Source organism: Hydractinia symbiolongicarpus, chromosome 4 (genome assembly GCF_029227915.1).
Source record: "Hydractinia symbiolongicarpus strain clone_291-10 chromosome 4, HSymV2.1, whole genome shotgun sequence".
Lineage (NCBI taxonomy): Eukaryota > Metazoa > Cnidaria > Hydrozoa > Anthoathecata > Hydractiniidae > Hydractinia > Hydractinia symbiolongicarpus.
The window spans coordinates 8593943-8612109 of record NC_079878.1 but is presented as its reverse complement, the minus strand read 5'-3'; the positions used below and the strand labels follow the sequence as shown (position 1 = coordinate 8612109).

At 34.0% G+C, this 18167-nt stretch overlaps 2 protein-coding genes across 2 annotated transcripts; one reads left to right on the top strand and one right to left on the bottom strand.

The window, feature by feature from the left end:
- Nucleotides 1–673: 673 nt before the first annotated feature.
- Nucleotides 674–6903, top strand: LOC130641096 (keratin-associated protein 10-6-like). The gene is made up of 17 exons (XM_057447754.1): nucleotides 674–962; nucleotides 1686–1823; nucleotides 2368–2476; nucleotides 2805–2881; nucleotides 2960–3070; nucleotides 3144–3251; nucleotides 3683–3785; nucleotides 3901–3974; nucleotides 4059–4169; nucleotides 4248–4385; nucleotides 5038–5148; nucleotides 5237–5386; nucleotides 5456–5563; nucleotides 5653–5761; nucleotides 5860–5933; nucleotides 6015–6122; nucleotides 6667–6903. The coding sequence occupies exons 1-17, from the start codon at nucleotides 899–901 to the stop codon at nucleotides 6681–6683; spliced, it is 1710 nt and encodes a 569-aa protein (XP_057303737.1). The 5' UTR covers nucleotides 674–898; the 3' UTR covers nucleotides 6684–6903.
- A 7340-nt stretch (nucleotides 6904–14243) lies between these two features.
- LOC130641095 (acidic mammalian chitinase-like) lies at nucleotides 14244–17591 on the bottom strand. Its single transcript, XM_057447753.1, has 3 exons — nucleotides 17089–17591; nucleotides 16797–16950; nucleotides 14244–16690 (listed from the first exon to the last, which is right to left on the bottom strand). Exons 1-3 carry the CDS (start codon nucleotides 17320–17322, stop codon nucleotides 15333–15335), a joined length of 1746 nt encoding a protein of 581 aa, XP_057303736.1. The 5' UTR covers nucleotides 17323–17591; the 3' UTR covers nucleotides 14244–15332.
- Between the last annotated feature and the right edge of the window lie 576 nt (nucleotides 17592–18167).

Here is an 18167-nt window from a genome sequence, read left to right as displayed (position 1 = left end):
GGCTAAAACACCCCTTCATTCAATCTTGTAATTCTTACAGCCACGCATGCATTTTGTGTGTTGCTGCCAATGCAAATATTAATATGTGGTGTCTACACACGTATTACGGATGAACTTGTGAAAGAACAACGCTTTTCTTAAGTCGTTAGTTGTAGTATAATTTGACTAATTGCTTAGATATTAGATACTTTTGCGCATAATATTTACAAATGTTATCCAAAGTTGTAACATTAAATTGTATTTATATTTGATTTTTTACGATAACGTTGCTAATGAAATATAAAAAAGAAAAAAATATCTTTCTCCCCAAATACTATTTCTTTGCCACTGCCACTAACAGTAAAAAGAGAGTCTTAGTTTAAAGTTCGCTAAATCCAATTTAAACTTTCGCGTATTATGTTTTTGAACCATTCATTTCAAAACAGTATCCAACCACGGAAATAATGTCAAGCACAGTTGTGTAACGCACCTTTTCTCAATATTAACACATTCTATTTCAATATATCCTTAATACACCCCACCGGATAATAACTAGATTTGTTAATATAGTTAATATCGGTATTGGTTTATCAACAGTTATTATATACAGGTGCGGAGCGGGTAAATTTAGAATTCTAAGTAAGCTTAGCGTTAATGTCCCACTGAAACTGTATCTCAACGCCAGCGTCCCAACAGAGCAATTTGATGAATACATTTTTATATAATGACAAACTTATTCAGCACATAATTTCGCGTGGGCAAATTATTCATATGCTAATTAACTTCATTTAAAATTTAATGAATCTCCCTAATGGTTAATTAAGACACATTTTTGTCAATAATTAATGTACTTAAAGCGATGTGAGAATAGTTCACGATCTAAATTGTGCTTTGATTCACGCTGGAGAAGAAGGTTAAAATGAAGAAACAAATGTTTTTATTCAATGTTTTTTTATGTTTTTCTTCCGTTGCAAGTTTTACAGGTAAGTTTTACACAATATCTAAGAAATACAAAAAACAACTTGGCTCTTAAATTAAGGTGGTAGTAACCCTTTTTAGCTGCTCAAACAGCTGCACTATTTACTCAGTGTTTTATGTAAAATGATATTGATTTTTCCGTTAGGAATTAATTAGAAATAAAAAATAATATATACTTTTACCTTCATTGAAGCAATAATTCTTTTTATTGACCGATTTTCCCTTCTTTTGTGTTAATATGAACTTAGGTTTAATTATGTTGAATTTGAAAGATTGTGTGGAGCATATATTTTGCTAAAAAATTAGACTTTTTTGGAAGTTTCCTGGGTAGAATTCTCTGCCGCATCCAACGCTGTTAAAAAAGCTAGCCAGAATAGAACTGCTTTCGCGCACCTTTTTATAGCTTCATGACTTACCAGACGTGACTAAGAAAAAGAAATGCTATCGCAATTCGAAGGTTGCGCAGTGAAAGATCGTCATAAATTTCGACGATATGCGCCATCTTTGTTGTTATCAACTTTACTCTTTAATAATTACGTATATAAAACAATTAGAAACAATAGCAATTCGAAATAAATTTTAATGCACACTAAGATAAGTTCGCTCCCTTCTCTATTCTACCTTCACGTTGAAACTGAATATCTTTGGTGAAAGAGTACATTGAAGCAGTTAATCCATATTATTTGATTGTAAGCCCAACAGTAAATAATGACATATTTCTATTTTAGGCATAAAAGTATCAAAGCCATGTGATCATCGAATACAATGCCTGATCTTCCCATGTGCACCAAATGTTAATCCATGCAACAAAGCGAATGAGATATGCGTTCCTACTTGTGACTGTGGTGCAACATGCAGACCAAAACGTAAGTTATTTTTAAAGTCCATGTTCTGCATGATATCACTTAAAATCTTTTATTTACAGTGTGTCCAAATATTAATATCATGCTAAAAAATCTACTTGTTTGTAATTAATATTGCGCACATTGTAAGATACGCAATTTCTGACAGAAAGAGATCTTTAAAAATTCTTTAAACACTAATATCTTCTTAACGATTTGTTTAAAGCACATGATCTTATAATAATTTTAATAATCGATCTTTTCACTCCACATAATAGAAGGAAATGGTTAACGATTCTTTTCAACAAATTTGTATTAAAAAAGGTCATTTATGACGTCATCGAAATATACCCCATCTGACTTTTCCAATCAAAAAACAATTTTATACTAAACGTTTGCGTGTGCCAATTGTTAGGGTTAACAACAACAACAACAACAACAAAAATATTTAAAATATTTATTTCGTCTTTAGTTTAAAAAGTGTAAAATTATTCTAAACTTAAATGTTAAAACAAAGTCTTCTGTGTAAATATTATCTGAAGAACTGTTTGATGAATTTATTTTATAGCTCCTCCTACAAAACCCAAGCCGACCTTACCTGTCTGCAAAAGCGACGGATCGGCTGATGATAAAATATGTTTACAAGCCCAAACAACGTTTTGTACAAAAAAATGCAAGTATGTATTTATTTAAATTGGATGTGCTATTCACCCTTTTTCAGACTTAAATGTTTTTAATTGTGTTTTGTTCAAAAAAATATTAGATATATATGATCTATATTATAATACCCGTATACGTCTGTCTGTCCGTCCGTCCGTCTGTCTGTCACGCAAAATGGTAGCTTAGCTGCGCAGGTAGCGAGACGCACGCAATGCGGTATAAAAAGGACGGGCGAACCCGTGGATTTTTCCACGGTCTAACGACTAGTTATATCTAATGTGATGATTAATAAAATGTTAAAATAGAATTCAACCTTGTAGGTTAGTAAATGCTTAATTGTTTTAGATGCTGTATTCATCACAATGGTTGCAACCCATTTAAAGCTTTATATACTAAAACAGAGAAAGACTGCAAGCCACAAGGTATACATAATAAAATTGCACATAAGATCTCAAACTTTGTCAATTCTAGATAATGGGGAATTAAATCAATTTCTTTAGCTTGTCCTCTGATTGGCTGTCCTTTTGATGTCTGCAAAGATCACAAATGTCCTGCTGGAAACGCATGCGTGAAAAAATGTTGTAAGCCTGTATGTGAAGCGCTCCTCAAACGTAAGATTATTATATGATTTCTTAAATTAAAAAAATATTTCCTGTTTATAACTTCTTAATTTCTTCCATTTAGCTTGTCTTTTTGTTCCTTGCTTTACCAACCCATGTACTCCCACTACATGCCCCCGTGGATACGCATGTCAAGTAAACAACTGCAATGGATGCAGTGCGCAATGTATTCGTAAGTATTTGCATAAATTACCATATTTTTCCAATGAACGCCCCCTCTCTTTTGAAAGCCTCTCTCTATTAAACGCTCCACTCAAGTATGGGTATTAGAAAACACCTTTGCCAACTTAAAGATGCCAAATATTGAAAAAAATTTAGTTGACTTTGATGAAGAAGATAATCTTGTAAATATTGAGGATTTATAAAAAATATCTAAAATATCTAAAAAATTATTATTTGTAAAGAAACACGCCGCTCTTATTGACGCTCCTTTCTAAAGAAAACTGCCTAAGAATCATAAAATATTTTAAACGCCCCGAGCGTTTATTGGAGAAAATACGGTAAATACGTTTGCCTCTGTGAGAACTGGTAATATCTATTTTATTTCCATTGTAATAATATTCTAGAAATTTCTTTACATGTATAATAATTGTGCATTTTTAGCTCCTCCGAAACCAACATTGTCAACAAAGTGCAAGTCAGATGGTTCCAGTAATGGAAAATTATGTGGAGCGGCGTTCACAAAGTTTTGCAGTGCTAATTGCGAGTACGTAGATTATGTTATTTAATACTTAAGACGCGAACATTTAAGACACTTCAAACTATCTATTACATAGTTGGTTAAAAAACTGGGTTCGTGATATATTTCTTAATACTTTTAGGTGCTGCATTCACGAAAATACTTGTAATCCATTTCCATCATTCTACACTAAAAAATCCGAGGATTGTGTCAATGGTAAACATATTTTAATGTAACGTAACATCAAGATTGTATACCTTTTAACTATAGAATGATTTAATAACGTTATTGCTTAATTAGGATGCAAGAACCCAGTAAACTGTTTTGTTAGTCCTTGCCTCAACAAGAAATGTCCTTCGGGTCAAAAATGTGTTCCAAATTTCTGTGGTGGTTGCAATGCCGAATGCAAACGTAAGTTTAGAGATACACATATCTGTCAAGGAAATTGGAAATAAACTTAACGCTAAAAACAATTTGTTTCTGTTACAGCTCTTCCAACTAAACCAGCTACAACTGCATGTTCAAATCCTGTTCATTGCAAAGTAGATCCCTGCTCACTGAAAAAATGTCAAGTGGGACAAAAATGCCATGCTAATTATTGTGGAGGGTGTAACGCTGAATGTAGGAGTAAGTGATAATGAACTTATGCAGTTAACCTTTTATTTGTAACCTGTAATTTCTTTACGTTCTTTAACCCTATTAGGTCCGGGATTAGGATTATCCTTAGACCTTGAAAGTTGCAACACAACTTTATTTTATTAAGAAAAACCATTTTGTATATATGGACACTGATTAATCCGATTTCCCAATTTCGTCGGATTTTTCCCGAAAATCTAAACAAAAACCCGGACTTTCGGGCTTTTTATGGGATCCATGTAAAAACCGGAAAATATGTTAAATAACTTTTATTTAGCTTTCAGAACAGAATGCAAAAATTCGCTCTGGAACAAAAGTACTTAAATTTTAAGCAGATAGTGGCATCTTTAACAAATTTCAAGCTTCGGATCACGTCACAGAAAATGTGCTGACACAAGAAAAAATTTATTGCTACCGTTTTGTTCCTTTTACGATGTACCACAATTGTCCCAAGTTTGATTCAGCTTAAACAACCCTATGAAAAGTTATTGAGGGGGGAGGGGGACAGATTCCGCTCGCCCATAGTCATAGTATGTTCGAAAACCCCCGGACGAATAGGGTTAATAATATTACTTTTCTTACTTTGCTAAAAACGTTCTCAGTAATCCTAAAAGAAAATATTAACCAGCTCCATCTATTTTAGCTTGCAAGAAACCGGTTAATTGCTTAATCAACCCATGTGCACGAACACTCTGTCCAGAAGGCACAAAATGTGTTGATGATTATTGCAAAGGGTGTAATGCAAGATGCATTGGTAATATTGTATCGTATTTTAAATAGTATTTAATGAAGTACAGAACTCCTGTCTCAAATTTTTAGTATTTTTACGCTCTTTTAAATAGCTATGCCTACCCTACCTCCTGTGCCAACAAAACCAACGCCATGTCCAAACCCTGTTAACTGTTTTGCCGATCCTTGCATGTTCAAGAAGTGTCCTTTTGGTCAAAAGTGTCATGCAAACTTTTGTGGTGGATGCAATGCAGAATGTAAAGGTGAGTAAGTCGAAATACATTTTTCTAAACAATAAAGAGCAGTTAACTAATACATGCTCCGTGTTTTAGCTTGTGTAAAGCCAGAGAATTGTGTGGATCCATGTTCACGTACCAGATGCCAATCTGGAACGGAGTGCGTCAACAACTACTGCAATGGATGCTCTGCACAATGTATCCGTAAGTCTGTAACAACACGTTTTGTTTATGAAAGATTTTATAAGTAAATTGTATTGGTAGCTTATAATTATTGTTCGTATTTCTTCTAGCTGTTCCAACTTCAACACCGCCATCTCCAGACACATGCCAGTCTGATGGTTCAAGTGAAGGAAAGTTTTGTCCAGATGGAATCACTAGGTTTTGTACAGATTCGTGCAAGTAAGAATATATTCATTTCATCTCCACTCCTCATCTTCATCTTCGAAGCATTCGACATATCCTTCACTACTTGTCTTCTATCAAATATGTTATTTCAGATGCTGTATTCATCCTAACATTTGTAATCCAAAACCATCACTCTACACCAAGGCTGGCTCCCAATGCAGGAATAGTAAGATGCCCATTCTGTTAAATGGTATAAGTTCCACATATTGCACATAGCTGCGTATTAAACACTTTTTATTATTCTTAGATTGCCAGAAACCTGACAATTGCGTCGATCCTTGCAGCCGAGCCTTATGTTTGGTCGGAACACAGTGTGTGAATGATTATTGCAGTGGATGCACTCATAAATGCATTCGTAAGTATTCTTTCAAAAAATATCACTCTTTTCTTTTTCTTTTTTTAAAAAAAAGTAGCTTTTTTTAAAGCCAATTTCCATTCAATAGCAAACATTTGTTTGGCATGGTTTATAACTTTTTGAATATCGTAAAATTCGGAGTTTCTTTTTCAAGTATTGCATGTGAAGCCACTTTGTATTAGTTATATAATTCAATATTACAATGTCTCATAAGGACAAAGTACAGTCTGCAGTTAAGGAAATAATCGAACGAAATAGCGTCATCAAAAGTTTTTACATAATGTCAACATTTTTCCATTTTCAGTAAGTCTACTGAAAATCAAAGCCGAAGCTTAAAAAATTTAAAATTCAATTAGAAAAATGGTCCATTTTAGTGATCCCTGCGACACCATCAAATTAATTTTTTACCTTGCTTCTGACTTTCAACAATTACGCCAAGTTTTATTACCTAGACATAAGTTGTTCCGGATTTATGGCCCATCTTCTATGCACAAGACCACAAAGCCAGGATTAATAAAAGTAATTGTTATTGATATTATTTTAGCTGTGTCTGGTAAGTGACGCCGAGAAAATGGAATTCGCCGATCCTGATGATAAATATCAAATTATAGTGGCAAAAAGCTTTTCAAGATTCGCACAAGAGCACTATGAAATCTAATACTTTTTGTTTATATTATAAGAATTTGTTTGACAATGTTAGTGATTGATTTATATGTAAAGAAATTGTATTAAATTTTTGTATTTCTTAAATTCAACAGAATAATGTTTTGAGTTATTCAAACGATTTGAATCGTTGCTTTACCCATTAGCCGCAGTTTCGATCGAATCAACCCCCGCGGTGGGTAAAAAAGACTTTCTTGACATAAGATCACAAAATAATGTAAATACTTACACTAACGAATATAAGATTAGTGTCAATTAAAACCTGGTGGCTTTTCAACAGTTTATTTAGTTTCACTGTTCATTGTAGACTCTTCGATCTTGGTCAAAATACGATAAGACAAAACAGACATTGAAGTTCGCTACCACAAGTTATTGCATAGGCCATTTCTATATTAGATCCGTACCTTTCAAACTGTGGACTTCAATGATCACACTGGACTTTATGACTTAGGATTTTAGTGTTTTTGATCAACTCTTAAAAAGTTAAATTGTTGCTGACGTCATTGGATTATTTTTTTAGTGCAGGCTTCCTAGGAATGCGACTAGAAAACTTTAAACACTGTATGCCTGTCCTTCTTGTGCGCGAAAACAATTTACTGGTTTACGCTTAGATTTAAAAAATGACAAAAAAAACTTAATATTTACGTTCAGGATTGTCAACTTTTGAGAATCTTAACAAGTATTGATTGATTCTCGCATTATTTATGTGATTCACCTTTTTAAACTAGTTGGTAAAAATAATAACAGGTTTCACCGTCAATGCATTTGATGTATCAAGTTATGGGTTGTATTAAGATCATGGTAATCAGCGTCGCACGTTGTTCGATTATCAAATGAGACAAGTTTTTTTTCAACAGAGTACTGTTTAACTTATTCGGTCCAGGATAGGGGGAGGCTACCTCTTATAATAACTTTCTTCTGTTATGTTGTACAACTCTGAAAGTCAGTTCCCAGATTTATCTATTAGACAACAGTGTGACAAAATTTAGATCCTATCCCTCCTGGAATTTTGATGTTAGCAATTACTCGAAACTACCCCTTAATTCATTGAAATCACTGTACTCGGTAAAGTATAACGTCCTGTGAGGTAATAATTGGATTTACAGCCTAACTCTGTTATCAAAAGGAATCATGAGGCAAAAGTTTGACACGCGCCAAACCCGATCTCCCAATTGTTTTAAAATTCACCTGAAAAACTTAGAAATCAAATTATTATACAGCGTATATAAAGAAGGGATAATCAGTAGCGTTCAATATACGTTCATTAAAAGTTTCAGATAAACAATAAGGTATTTGTAGCTAAGTATTTGGTTTATATCCACCAAGTTATTAACCTATTTGTAGGCGTATATGTTTAAAATCGTTCTGATTAAAAAACATTCGGTATTTGTGTAAGAAATTGCGTACATTCGTACAAGTTTTTTTTTCGTTTGCAATAAAGCGCTTCAATAGGAAGATCGACCCCCCCCCCCCCCCCACATTCGTATACAGCATGTACACCTTAGATCACTGAAGAATTAAAAGAAATTCTCGAACAAAGATTAATATGGGTAAAACATAATAAAGCATAATAAACACCTGTACTGAGATGTCGAATAAAACATCACATAAATCTACCAACTTTGAGTTTCCACAACCTCAGCCTGGTTCATAGAATCTTTTTGCCCTGTGATATCTATATTACAAAAAAAGTCCTGGCAACACGAGGTTGCACAGCAAATATTTATCAAGGCAAAAAAACAAGTTAACAAGCGTGTTTTCCAGTATATATAAAAACAGTTAGTGAAGTGGAGGATTAACAATCCTACAGAAAAGCAACCGTATCTTAAAGGCATCGTCAACTCTGGACATAATATTTTTGCAAAAGACGTTTTTGCCATTACTCTGCAGCCGGTGTGCTGCAAAGTTTTTACTTTGGCAAAGTTTTAGGCCGAGTAACAATTTTAAAAGCGAACTAACTTGCCCAAAGGTGGAACAACCTTCTCCACAGCTGCAGTTGAGTCAGATAAAATAGTACCGTTTTAGATTTTTGAACTAACCAAATAAATTAAGATCCTATGTCCTAAGTCCACTGTAAACATTGAAAAGGAAATGTTGACAAGTTCGGGAAGCGTGTTATGTACATAGAAACGAATTGTGGTTGCGAACTTTGAAATTCCGTCCTCCATTGCAATAATTTCCAGGGTTGCGTGCTTCCATCGCCGTGCCGTGTTTAGAAAGGATTAAAGATGTCCTGGGTGCGAGGTTAATAAAATAACTATATTTTTGACAACAATGTCTAGGTAAGGGATGTTTTACATGCTTTATGCTTTTGTCAATTCTTCTAATTTAATGTGTCCTCCAATTAATGTGAATGGCCTTTTTGAATATCTCAATTTATTTCCTCTAATTTTTAGTGCGACACTGCTGTTATCACTAATCATGTTTTCTTTATATTCTTTTTATTTTTTTTTAAGTGATCTATGATAAAAGATAGAATAGCTTTGTTTACAAACTTAATTCTAAAAAAAGGATCTTCATCATCTTTATCGTCCATGTGCTTGTTCGCGTTTTCCATATATTTTTCATAAACAAAGTAAAATAAGTAACAAATAAGGAAAGTCGATGTAAGAAAAGAGTGATAAGAAAAAATAAAATAACACTTAATAAAAAATAAAACTTAATAAAAAATGTTGTTATTTATTTTAGTGCAAAGGTCAAAATTCCCTCTTATTTTTAGTGTGAAATTAAATTTTAAAAACATGTTAATTTTTTCCCTTTCATTAACTTGGTAACCAGTTTCTAGTATCACACGCGTTTTTTCTTTGTCGTAGCTAAAAACCTGATCTCTCGGGTCTGTGTATCCTTGCCTGGATCACGCGTTCAGAAATTCATCGCCAGAATCTTTTGTTTTTTTATCCAATCAACTATGAGAAAATACAATGGTCTGTTTTTTGCATGCATCAGCAAAATCTCTAGCTTTTTCAATTTCCGCTCGTTTAATTTTCTTGCGACCTGGAGATCCCCTGGAGACAACAAGATAAACACAAAATTGGGGTATTTTATTACGTTCTATTATCTGTCATTATGTTTGTAATCATTAATGAAACTATTCTGCTAACGAATCCTGGCTATCACCACTGTTTAAATTCATCTCGTGCCCGAGTCTTCACCCAAAAGAAGGCCAGGAATCCGTCCAGCATTTTCGAACTTTTCCAGCAAACATTGCAACCATTTTTCACATATTTTCTTTCTGTCATTTCTATCACATTAATTCTAGGACATATTGAACAAAATCCAGGTCTGTACAGCTTCGTTTCCATTATCAGAGCGACCTTTAATCAGGGGACCCAAAAATTTGGTACTACAAGAGGTACTCAGTGCATGTGTGTAGCTTTGTATGGCATTTGTTTTTCTGTAATAAAGTCGATTGCAAGATGGAATGAAAATGATTTAGAATCAGTGGTTGAAAAAGGTGATTTGCTATACACAAAGCAACCTGGAGGCACTTTCCTAAGTTGTGCAGATCTGCCAAGGCTTGTCGAGATAGAGAATCTTTCCTGTTTCCTTTGAAAACGATGTCATTAGCTTCATTGACAACAGACCTGACAGCCAGACAGAATTGAAGAAACCTTTCACCATTTATTGCTTCAGCGCAATTTTGTTCATTATTTTCTATCGTTTCAAAATGTAACATGTTATATCTTGTTGATTCACATAGTCTTGATGACATGGGCTTACCAGCGGCTGATGGAAGTGCCATAATTTTGAAATTTGCAAATCTAGATGATTTAACAAATTATATAACTTATGTTTATCATGGAAATGCAGAATTTGAAACACAGTATGACATCCATAATATTCAAGTTTCTTGTGAGAAATTTACATCTGTGGAGAGGTACACCGCATTGAGAAAGCATAAGTCTGAAAGCCAATTGCCATCATTTAAAACAACACGAAAAAAACATGTACCGTTAAGGTCAAAACTGAAATATCTGAAGGCAATATGAAGCAGTCTATGAAAGTGAACACTGCAAACCAAAGCTCAGCGCCAACAAACTCTGGTAGTGGTATGAAGTAACAAAATTTGATGAAAAAAAGTGTTGATTCATTTATAAAAAAATTAAGCCAGGGACCAAAATATGTATGTGTAGTGTGTCACAGGTTATTGTATAAAAGATCTGTCAAGTGCTTCAAAATATGTAATTTCGAAGATGATTTTGCAAGTGTTGTTGTTTCAGCTGGTACGCCTCGCACCAATGGAAAGCAATACATTTGCCTAACTTGTTCTTCACATTTAAAAAAAAATAAAGTTCCGGCCCAAGCAGCTTTCAACAAATTAGGTGTTTCTCTTATACCAGAGGAAATTTGCTCTTTGAATAAGTTAGAAGTTGCATTGATCTCAAAACGTTTGCTATTCAAAAAAATTGCCATCATGTCCAAAGGTCAAATGCCTAAAATAGCGGGTGCAATATGTAACATTTCCATAGCAATGTGAATCATTACCCCGAAGCAGTAATTCTTCAGGTGTAATTTTAGTGAAGCTGAAGAAAAAGCTTTCCTTCAAAGGACCTGAAAAATTTGGAAGTGCTTTGCTCTATCCTAAAGCAAACAATAACTTTTACAAGGATATTGAAATTAATTTAGATCAAATTCCTTTGGAACTTCTTAACATAGACAAAGATGAGGAAATTGATATTGAACTTGAGCTTGAAGAGAATTCTTCTGAAGATGAAACATGTGAAAATCTATTAGATTGTCTTCGCCAAGGAGCAGCAGAAAGCGTAATTTTGCCAATAAATATGAATAATGAATGCATTGACATCGCTCCCGGTAAAGGAAAACGTCCTGTGACTATATATTCAGACAAAAATTGCGAGGAACTAGCTTTTCCAAATTTATTCTGCAATGGTATTTCGGTTATCAGGTTGAGCGAGATACAAAGCTTTCTCCTGTCAAATATTTTATCCAACGACTTTTGAATTACAAAAAAAGGTTTGCTTCGTGCTCTGATTATATATCTTTTTCACAATTTGTTCTCAAACAACAAAAACTAAATAGTTAAATCAACATCGCAATGAAAAAAAATATCTGGTAATTTAACGGCTATTTATCGCAGCGTTTATTGACATCAACCCAATTCAACACTGTCGAATTAGAAGTTAGGAAACGTGTAAAATTGGGAGATAAAGATTTGATCGATCATTCCATAACTTCAGTTGTCGGTATAATCGCTTCAATGGACATGAAGTCTTTTTAGACAAAGTATGTGTGTATCAATTGCAAGCATAGCCTTGATGCTTCAAATGAGGACAAAGGAATGATCAAACGTGGCAACTATGACAAAATGCTTCTCATGGATCAATGCAAAGTTTTGTCGAAAGTTTGCTTCACTCTTCTAACCATAACGAAAAAATCAAGTATGATTGTCATCATGAAATTTTAGAACATTACTTTTCTATTCCTATTAAAAAGATAGCTTCACTTGCTAAAACAATGCTTCAGTCACGTGTTATTACTAGATATGATACATCTGATAAATCATTGGTGTCGATTACTTTGGAAGAATATGAAAAAGAAAAAGTTGAGAATGTTGTACAGACTTCCGAAGAAGAAACATATATAGTCGTTCTTAGTTATTTTTTAGCAGGAAAGAAACAATATTACTGAAAATTACGATAGAGTGGAATCATTCTTGAATTCAAGTAAATCTAGATTCTTTTTTTACGTGTATATATTTTTCTATATATTCTTGCAAACGTTGCCATCTTTGTGTTTCATAGGGAAAGCCTTTTAGCGTGATCCTATTTCTTTCAGCAATGAATTGTCACAGCCTTCATAAGCGCAGTGGAGTTGTTACACCATCTATATTTTATTGCAAATTGTTGGTATTTTGTTGTACTGCGATAGTTTTTGTGAAAGAAAAGATATTGATATATGTCTTTCTTAATTTCTGTGAATACAGGAAGACTTTGCAAGATTTTAGATATCTACTTATATGAGCGAAATTTTATTATTTTCGGGATTTAACCGCGAAGCAGAGGATTCACGAACAGGCACGTACCGCAAAACCTTTTTCCAAGTGGTGCCTACATTTTCAGCGTTTTGAAAACTTCCTATTTATATACGTTGGGAATGAATAAGCGAAACGATGCAACATAATGTTACATTCTGCGATGTTATCTTTTCGCAACGGGTAAACTGGGTTTGCAGTGGCTCCATTAGTTACCCAGTTTTATAGCCGCCCGGCTTTCTTGTTATTAGTGCCACCTTCCAAAAACAGACACACTACTGCGCAGTAAAAATACCACTACTGCGCAGTAGAAAATTTTCTACTGCGCAGTGGACTAACTATTCTATTCTCTTTGACACTTACTGCGCAGTAAACAGAGTTTTACTGCGCATTAGAACGTTGACTACTGCGCAGTTTATCATAATATTGTATTATTATATGTTTTTAACGAAGCCCTCCAGAAATGTTAGGGCTTAAACCTTCTTTCCTGCTAACCATTAACACGAATTAAAGGAGCTTCTTGATGTATATGTCCGGTATGCCGTCTTTCATTTCTCAATTCTCACCAATTCGACCTCAAGAGATTCAAATCGAAGTCATCGGTAATTTTGCGACAGCTTCACCTCTTGCAGTTAATTGGGAGGTAATTTGGCAGGACAATCGTTATAAAAATTAATCAACAAAACAACGTGCGTGAAGCAATAAAAAAACACCAGCATTTTTTTTTTGCTGATTAGCTGCCTACAGAGAGCGTCGATTAAAATTAGAGGAGATAATCAAAGACTTAGTAACTTAAAGCCATGTATAAGGATAAGAGTCATTTATTAAAGAAGGGGCGAACTGCTGAATAAAAGTTCATGAGGACAGTGTTTGTTTTTAAAGACCAGACCGACTGGCTTGGTCTGCTTCATAATAAATGAATTTACATGTTAAAGCTATCATAACACAAAGGTCTAGAAACAAAGACTAAAAATGTTTTGATATTAAAAATATTCGTAGAGTTATAAAAATTTGATGTTTTTTACGTAAAAACGGTAAATTTTCACCTAAAACTTTGCAGAACGACAACACCAGTTTTGTTTACATGTTCGTGAGTGCTAAATTATTTAAAATTGGGTATTTTTACACATTTTCCAAACGGGTGACTAAATTAAAAAATTATGGAATGTATTTCTCAGGTCACAAGTCAATACGCTCAAAAAAATGAATCAAGAAAAGTTAAAAATCAAAATGGCAAAAAATGTTGAACAACATATGGCGAAGATATATTTATTACTTTATACTAGCTACTGCATATTCTGAACAAATTGATAGTTACTTTGGGAGTAAAGATAACGAAAGTAAAAAAAGGTTCGTGAATAAAGACGAAACCACCATATTGCGCGTTCGATTTGTTGTTGAATATTTACGGTCTGTATATTTATTCAAATTTGGCGCTATCTCATCATAGCAAACTTTATCCTTCGAAGTTCGTTGCTTGTTGAGGAAAAGAGACTCAAAGCATGAAAAAAATATTGTTGCTGGTCACAGATATTTCTTAAGTTCAAAGAAGTTTAAACGAAGGTTATAAAATGCTGTTACAGTACATACTGTGATAGTAAAATATTCTTAGTTATCTCAAGGCAAAGAACTTACTTTATAAAACTTACTGGTAAGTACATCTTAAACCTTACTTATTTTCACCCCATACAGCGATGAAAATTCTATAAAAATGTTGTTAGAAACATATATAGATACTTAGTTGTAAAATGTAGTAATTTATTTGTTATTAAAGTAGTTATCTTAGAATTTATAAATCTATAATTTTTTTTCTCTAGCCTAAAATTGATTTTTAGGCTGCCACTGTCTCTCCTTTATTTCCCTTTTTTCCACGCCAACTTAAGTTGCAGAAACTTTTGCTGCGTTTATTCTTACGAATAAGGTGGTTAGCAATATTTATTTTTTTTGCGAATCAAGATTTGAAACAGAAATAGCTGCCTTTGCAAAAATATATCCTAATCAAAATTTACCTCTATACTTGTGAAGTGGACTGTAATTTTTTTTATCGCAACTAGACAAGAGTCGCTGGACTTCCACGAAAATCTAAGTGACGTCTAAATCCTACTTTTACAAACCAGGCCTTTACAAATCGACAATGTAAGAGTTATGTCGACACCACACATTCAGAGACAATAATATTGTTAAAAAGAGTATTCATGCAATCTCTTGCATCGGATATCATTACCCATTCTATTTAATGCTATTAAACCTGCCGTGCCCATTCATAAAAAAGAGTGGGGATGGTCAAAAAGTTAAGGTTTAATTAACAAAAAAAGTACAACAATGACTTTTACTTTAATTAAAAAAAAAGAATTTTTAAAGTATATCTTATTCTTATAAATATAAATGCAGGATTACAAACCCTAAATTATCGTTTGTTAAGTAATTTATTAACATAACCAGGTTTGTGAACAGAACCACATTTAAATCTTGCAAGTGTACACATCTCTATTTCATTTAGATGCTGTTATCGTTCGTGTTTTATATTGTCGTTGTCTTCTTTTGACTAAAAATTATTAGTTACCAGAATCACAGCAACACATATTGGTTGCGCATGTTTTTACAAAACGACAGTTTGCTTTGCACCACAGGTCAATTGCATCACCTTTCCACAATCCCTGTGGGTTTATGTAGCAACTTCGTCTTAATCGCTGATCAGTCGGGACAGTGCAAGCGCCTGGTAAAACAGGACTTTCGGTGGATGTAGTAGAGATTTTAGATAAGGTAGAAAGCGTTGTTGAAGACTTTGTAGAAAGGGTTGTAGAATACTTCGTAGAAAGAGTTGTTGAAGGTTTTGTAGAAAATGTTGTTGAAGACGTTGTTGAACAGGTTGTAGAAGACTTAGTAGGAAGGGTTGTTGAAGCCTTTGTAAAAACAGTCGATATCGTGGGAGGTGCCGTGCCTGTCACGTCGTCGTCACATTCACACACACAGCTTGTACATCCTTTATAATGCACACAGTATGGACTATTAGGACAATTGTCTGGGTCCTTACACCACTCATCTTCCTCAATTCTGCCTTTCCATGGACCTATAGGGTTCACTCTGCACTTATTTGGAGGCAACGTTGGTGGTGGAGGACATTCTCCAGTGTGTGTTATGTTTTGGCATGCTCTAGGTTGTATATCTTGATCCACCGCAGCAGTTGCTGCTTTAATCAGTGGAAACTTTCCTGTACCACAATGATTGGAAAAATCATCAAGATCTATAGTCCAGAACATAAAGCCACCAAGATTTTTCTTCTTCATAATGTTCTTAACTTTGTATGCAATGCTCTCTTCATCATCATAGCCTATAAAATCTTGCCCATTGGAACCATATGGTGCATTAACACTACTTGAAGAGGTACAGATGCGATTTTGAAACTGTATGTCACAGATTTCGTAGTAGGCCAAAATCCCTCTTGCTCTTGTTGAGTTACCGCGTGTGCTTCCCCCTCTTCCTCGAGTTCCCAAATTCCATTCTCTGCATCCATCTCGAAGTAACCAACCTCGACCATGGGCAGCCAAACCTAAAATTAGCTTAGAAGGGTCCATACCACTTGATAACCAATAGTCTACTGAAATGTACACACTGTGTTCGTAAATAGGTCTAGCTTCATTGGCGTCAGTGTGATGGCCAGTTGAGCTTTCCCATGAACCGTGAAGATCATATGACATTAAATTAATGAAATCGAGATGCTTGGAAATTTCGTATATTTCGTATGAAATCGTTGCACTTGGGACACCTGCGGCTACAGCTGCTGTTACCAATAAATTATGCTTAGAAAATTCACGCTTCAGCTCTTCACAAAGTAAAGTAAATAAGTGTCGATCACCTGGTGGCGAACCACGCTGTGCTGGGTATTCCCAATCCAGATCTAGGCCATTAAAATCTAAAAAAATATTTCACTTATAGAGAAGTGGTTCATTTTTATATTTATTATATTTTTATTACTGTTATTGCAATTCTGTAAGAACAAACCGCGTAAAATTGCCTACCATGTTTCTTTAAGTAACTGATGGCTTTTGTAATGAAATTCCATCGACCTTCAGGAGTTTTTACGATATCTGTAAATCCAACTGATCCGTGTATCCATCCACCAACAGCTAATAATGTTTTTAAATTGGGATCCCTTTTTTTAAAGGCATTGACCTAAACAAAAAATAATGTTATTACTTCTTTGATAAAAAGTTTAATGCAGAAATTATAAAGCTTTGTTAGACTTCCTATGATTGTCTTAAGCCTTTTAAGCAGATTTTTTAATTTTGTAAACAATAATAAATAACTTACTGCTTTGTAGCCTATTGGTATATCCGTTTTTTCATATGGTAAGATACTTCCATCTGACGTAACGTTAGCAAAAGCATAAATAATATGCGTGCATAGCTTGTCTTCATAGTCTGTTGAAATGTTATAATGTCCAACCCCTTGTCTGTTTTGAGCCCAGTTTGTAACATAGCACACTCGAATATATTCGCTTGATGCTATGTGCAAAAGAGCGAAAAACAGTAGCAGTTTCACCATTGCGATCTGCTGTTGTATCAATTAGTTTATAAGATAATATTTGTATGCCAATACAGTCGAGATCACAGCTTTTTATATTGTTTCACAGGAAGTAATAAATGAGATTGTCACACAGTTGGTCCAGGAAGTAGTTACAAAATGATGCAATTAAATTAATTACGGAATATGGGTCAACAAAATGATCAATAGTAAGTGTCAACTACGTATAAATTCTTTTCATGCGAATTTCCTGCTGCTTAAATGCAGCCTTTGCTCAAAATTTGCGTAAAATTGTAACTTGATTATGTTTAGAATTTGTTTTTCAGTTTGATTAAATTAAGTCATGCGTTGTATTTCAGCATTTTTTTTTCTTTTGTGGGTAATCTGATGGTTGATCTCTTAATCAAATATAAAATTTAGTCAAAGTAGATAGATATGCTTACTTATTCCGTTTTACCAAGTAAAAAAGATAAATTGCCGGAAATCATGTATTGAGCTACTGAGAGTTTAAAGGTTTTACCTGACTACAACATGTCAAATCCTGTTCAGAACTTGTCCTCTCAATAACATTTCTCAACTGAACATAATGACATAGCCTTTCATCTAATTACACAGGAACTTGATCTTGTTTAATGCATGCCACACATCTATACAAAGTTATCTATTGTTTGTTTGATGATAACAATTGGACAACTTGGTGGGGCACCAATCAGTGAAATTGCAGTTCCATTTAATCGTAGAATTTTGCCTACAATTATTAATTGCGTTAGTGGTGGTAATAAATGCAAAATAAAAGCAGGTGAATTTTGAATTTTGAATTCTAAAATAATTGATACAAGTGGCGAAAGGCTGGATACGTAAAATAA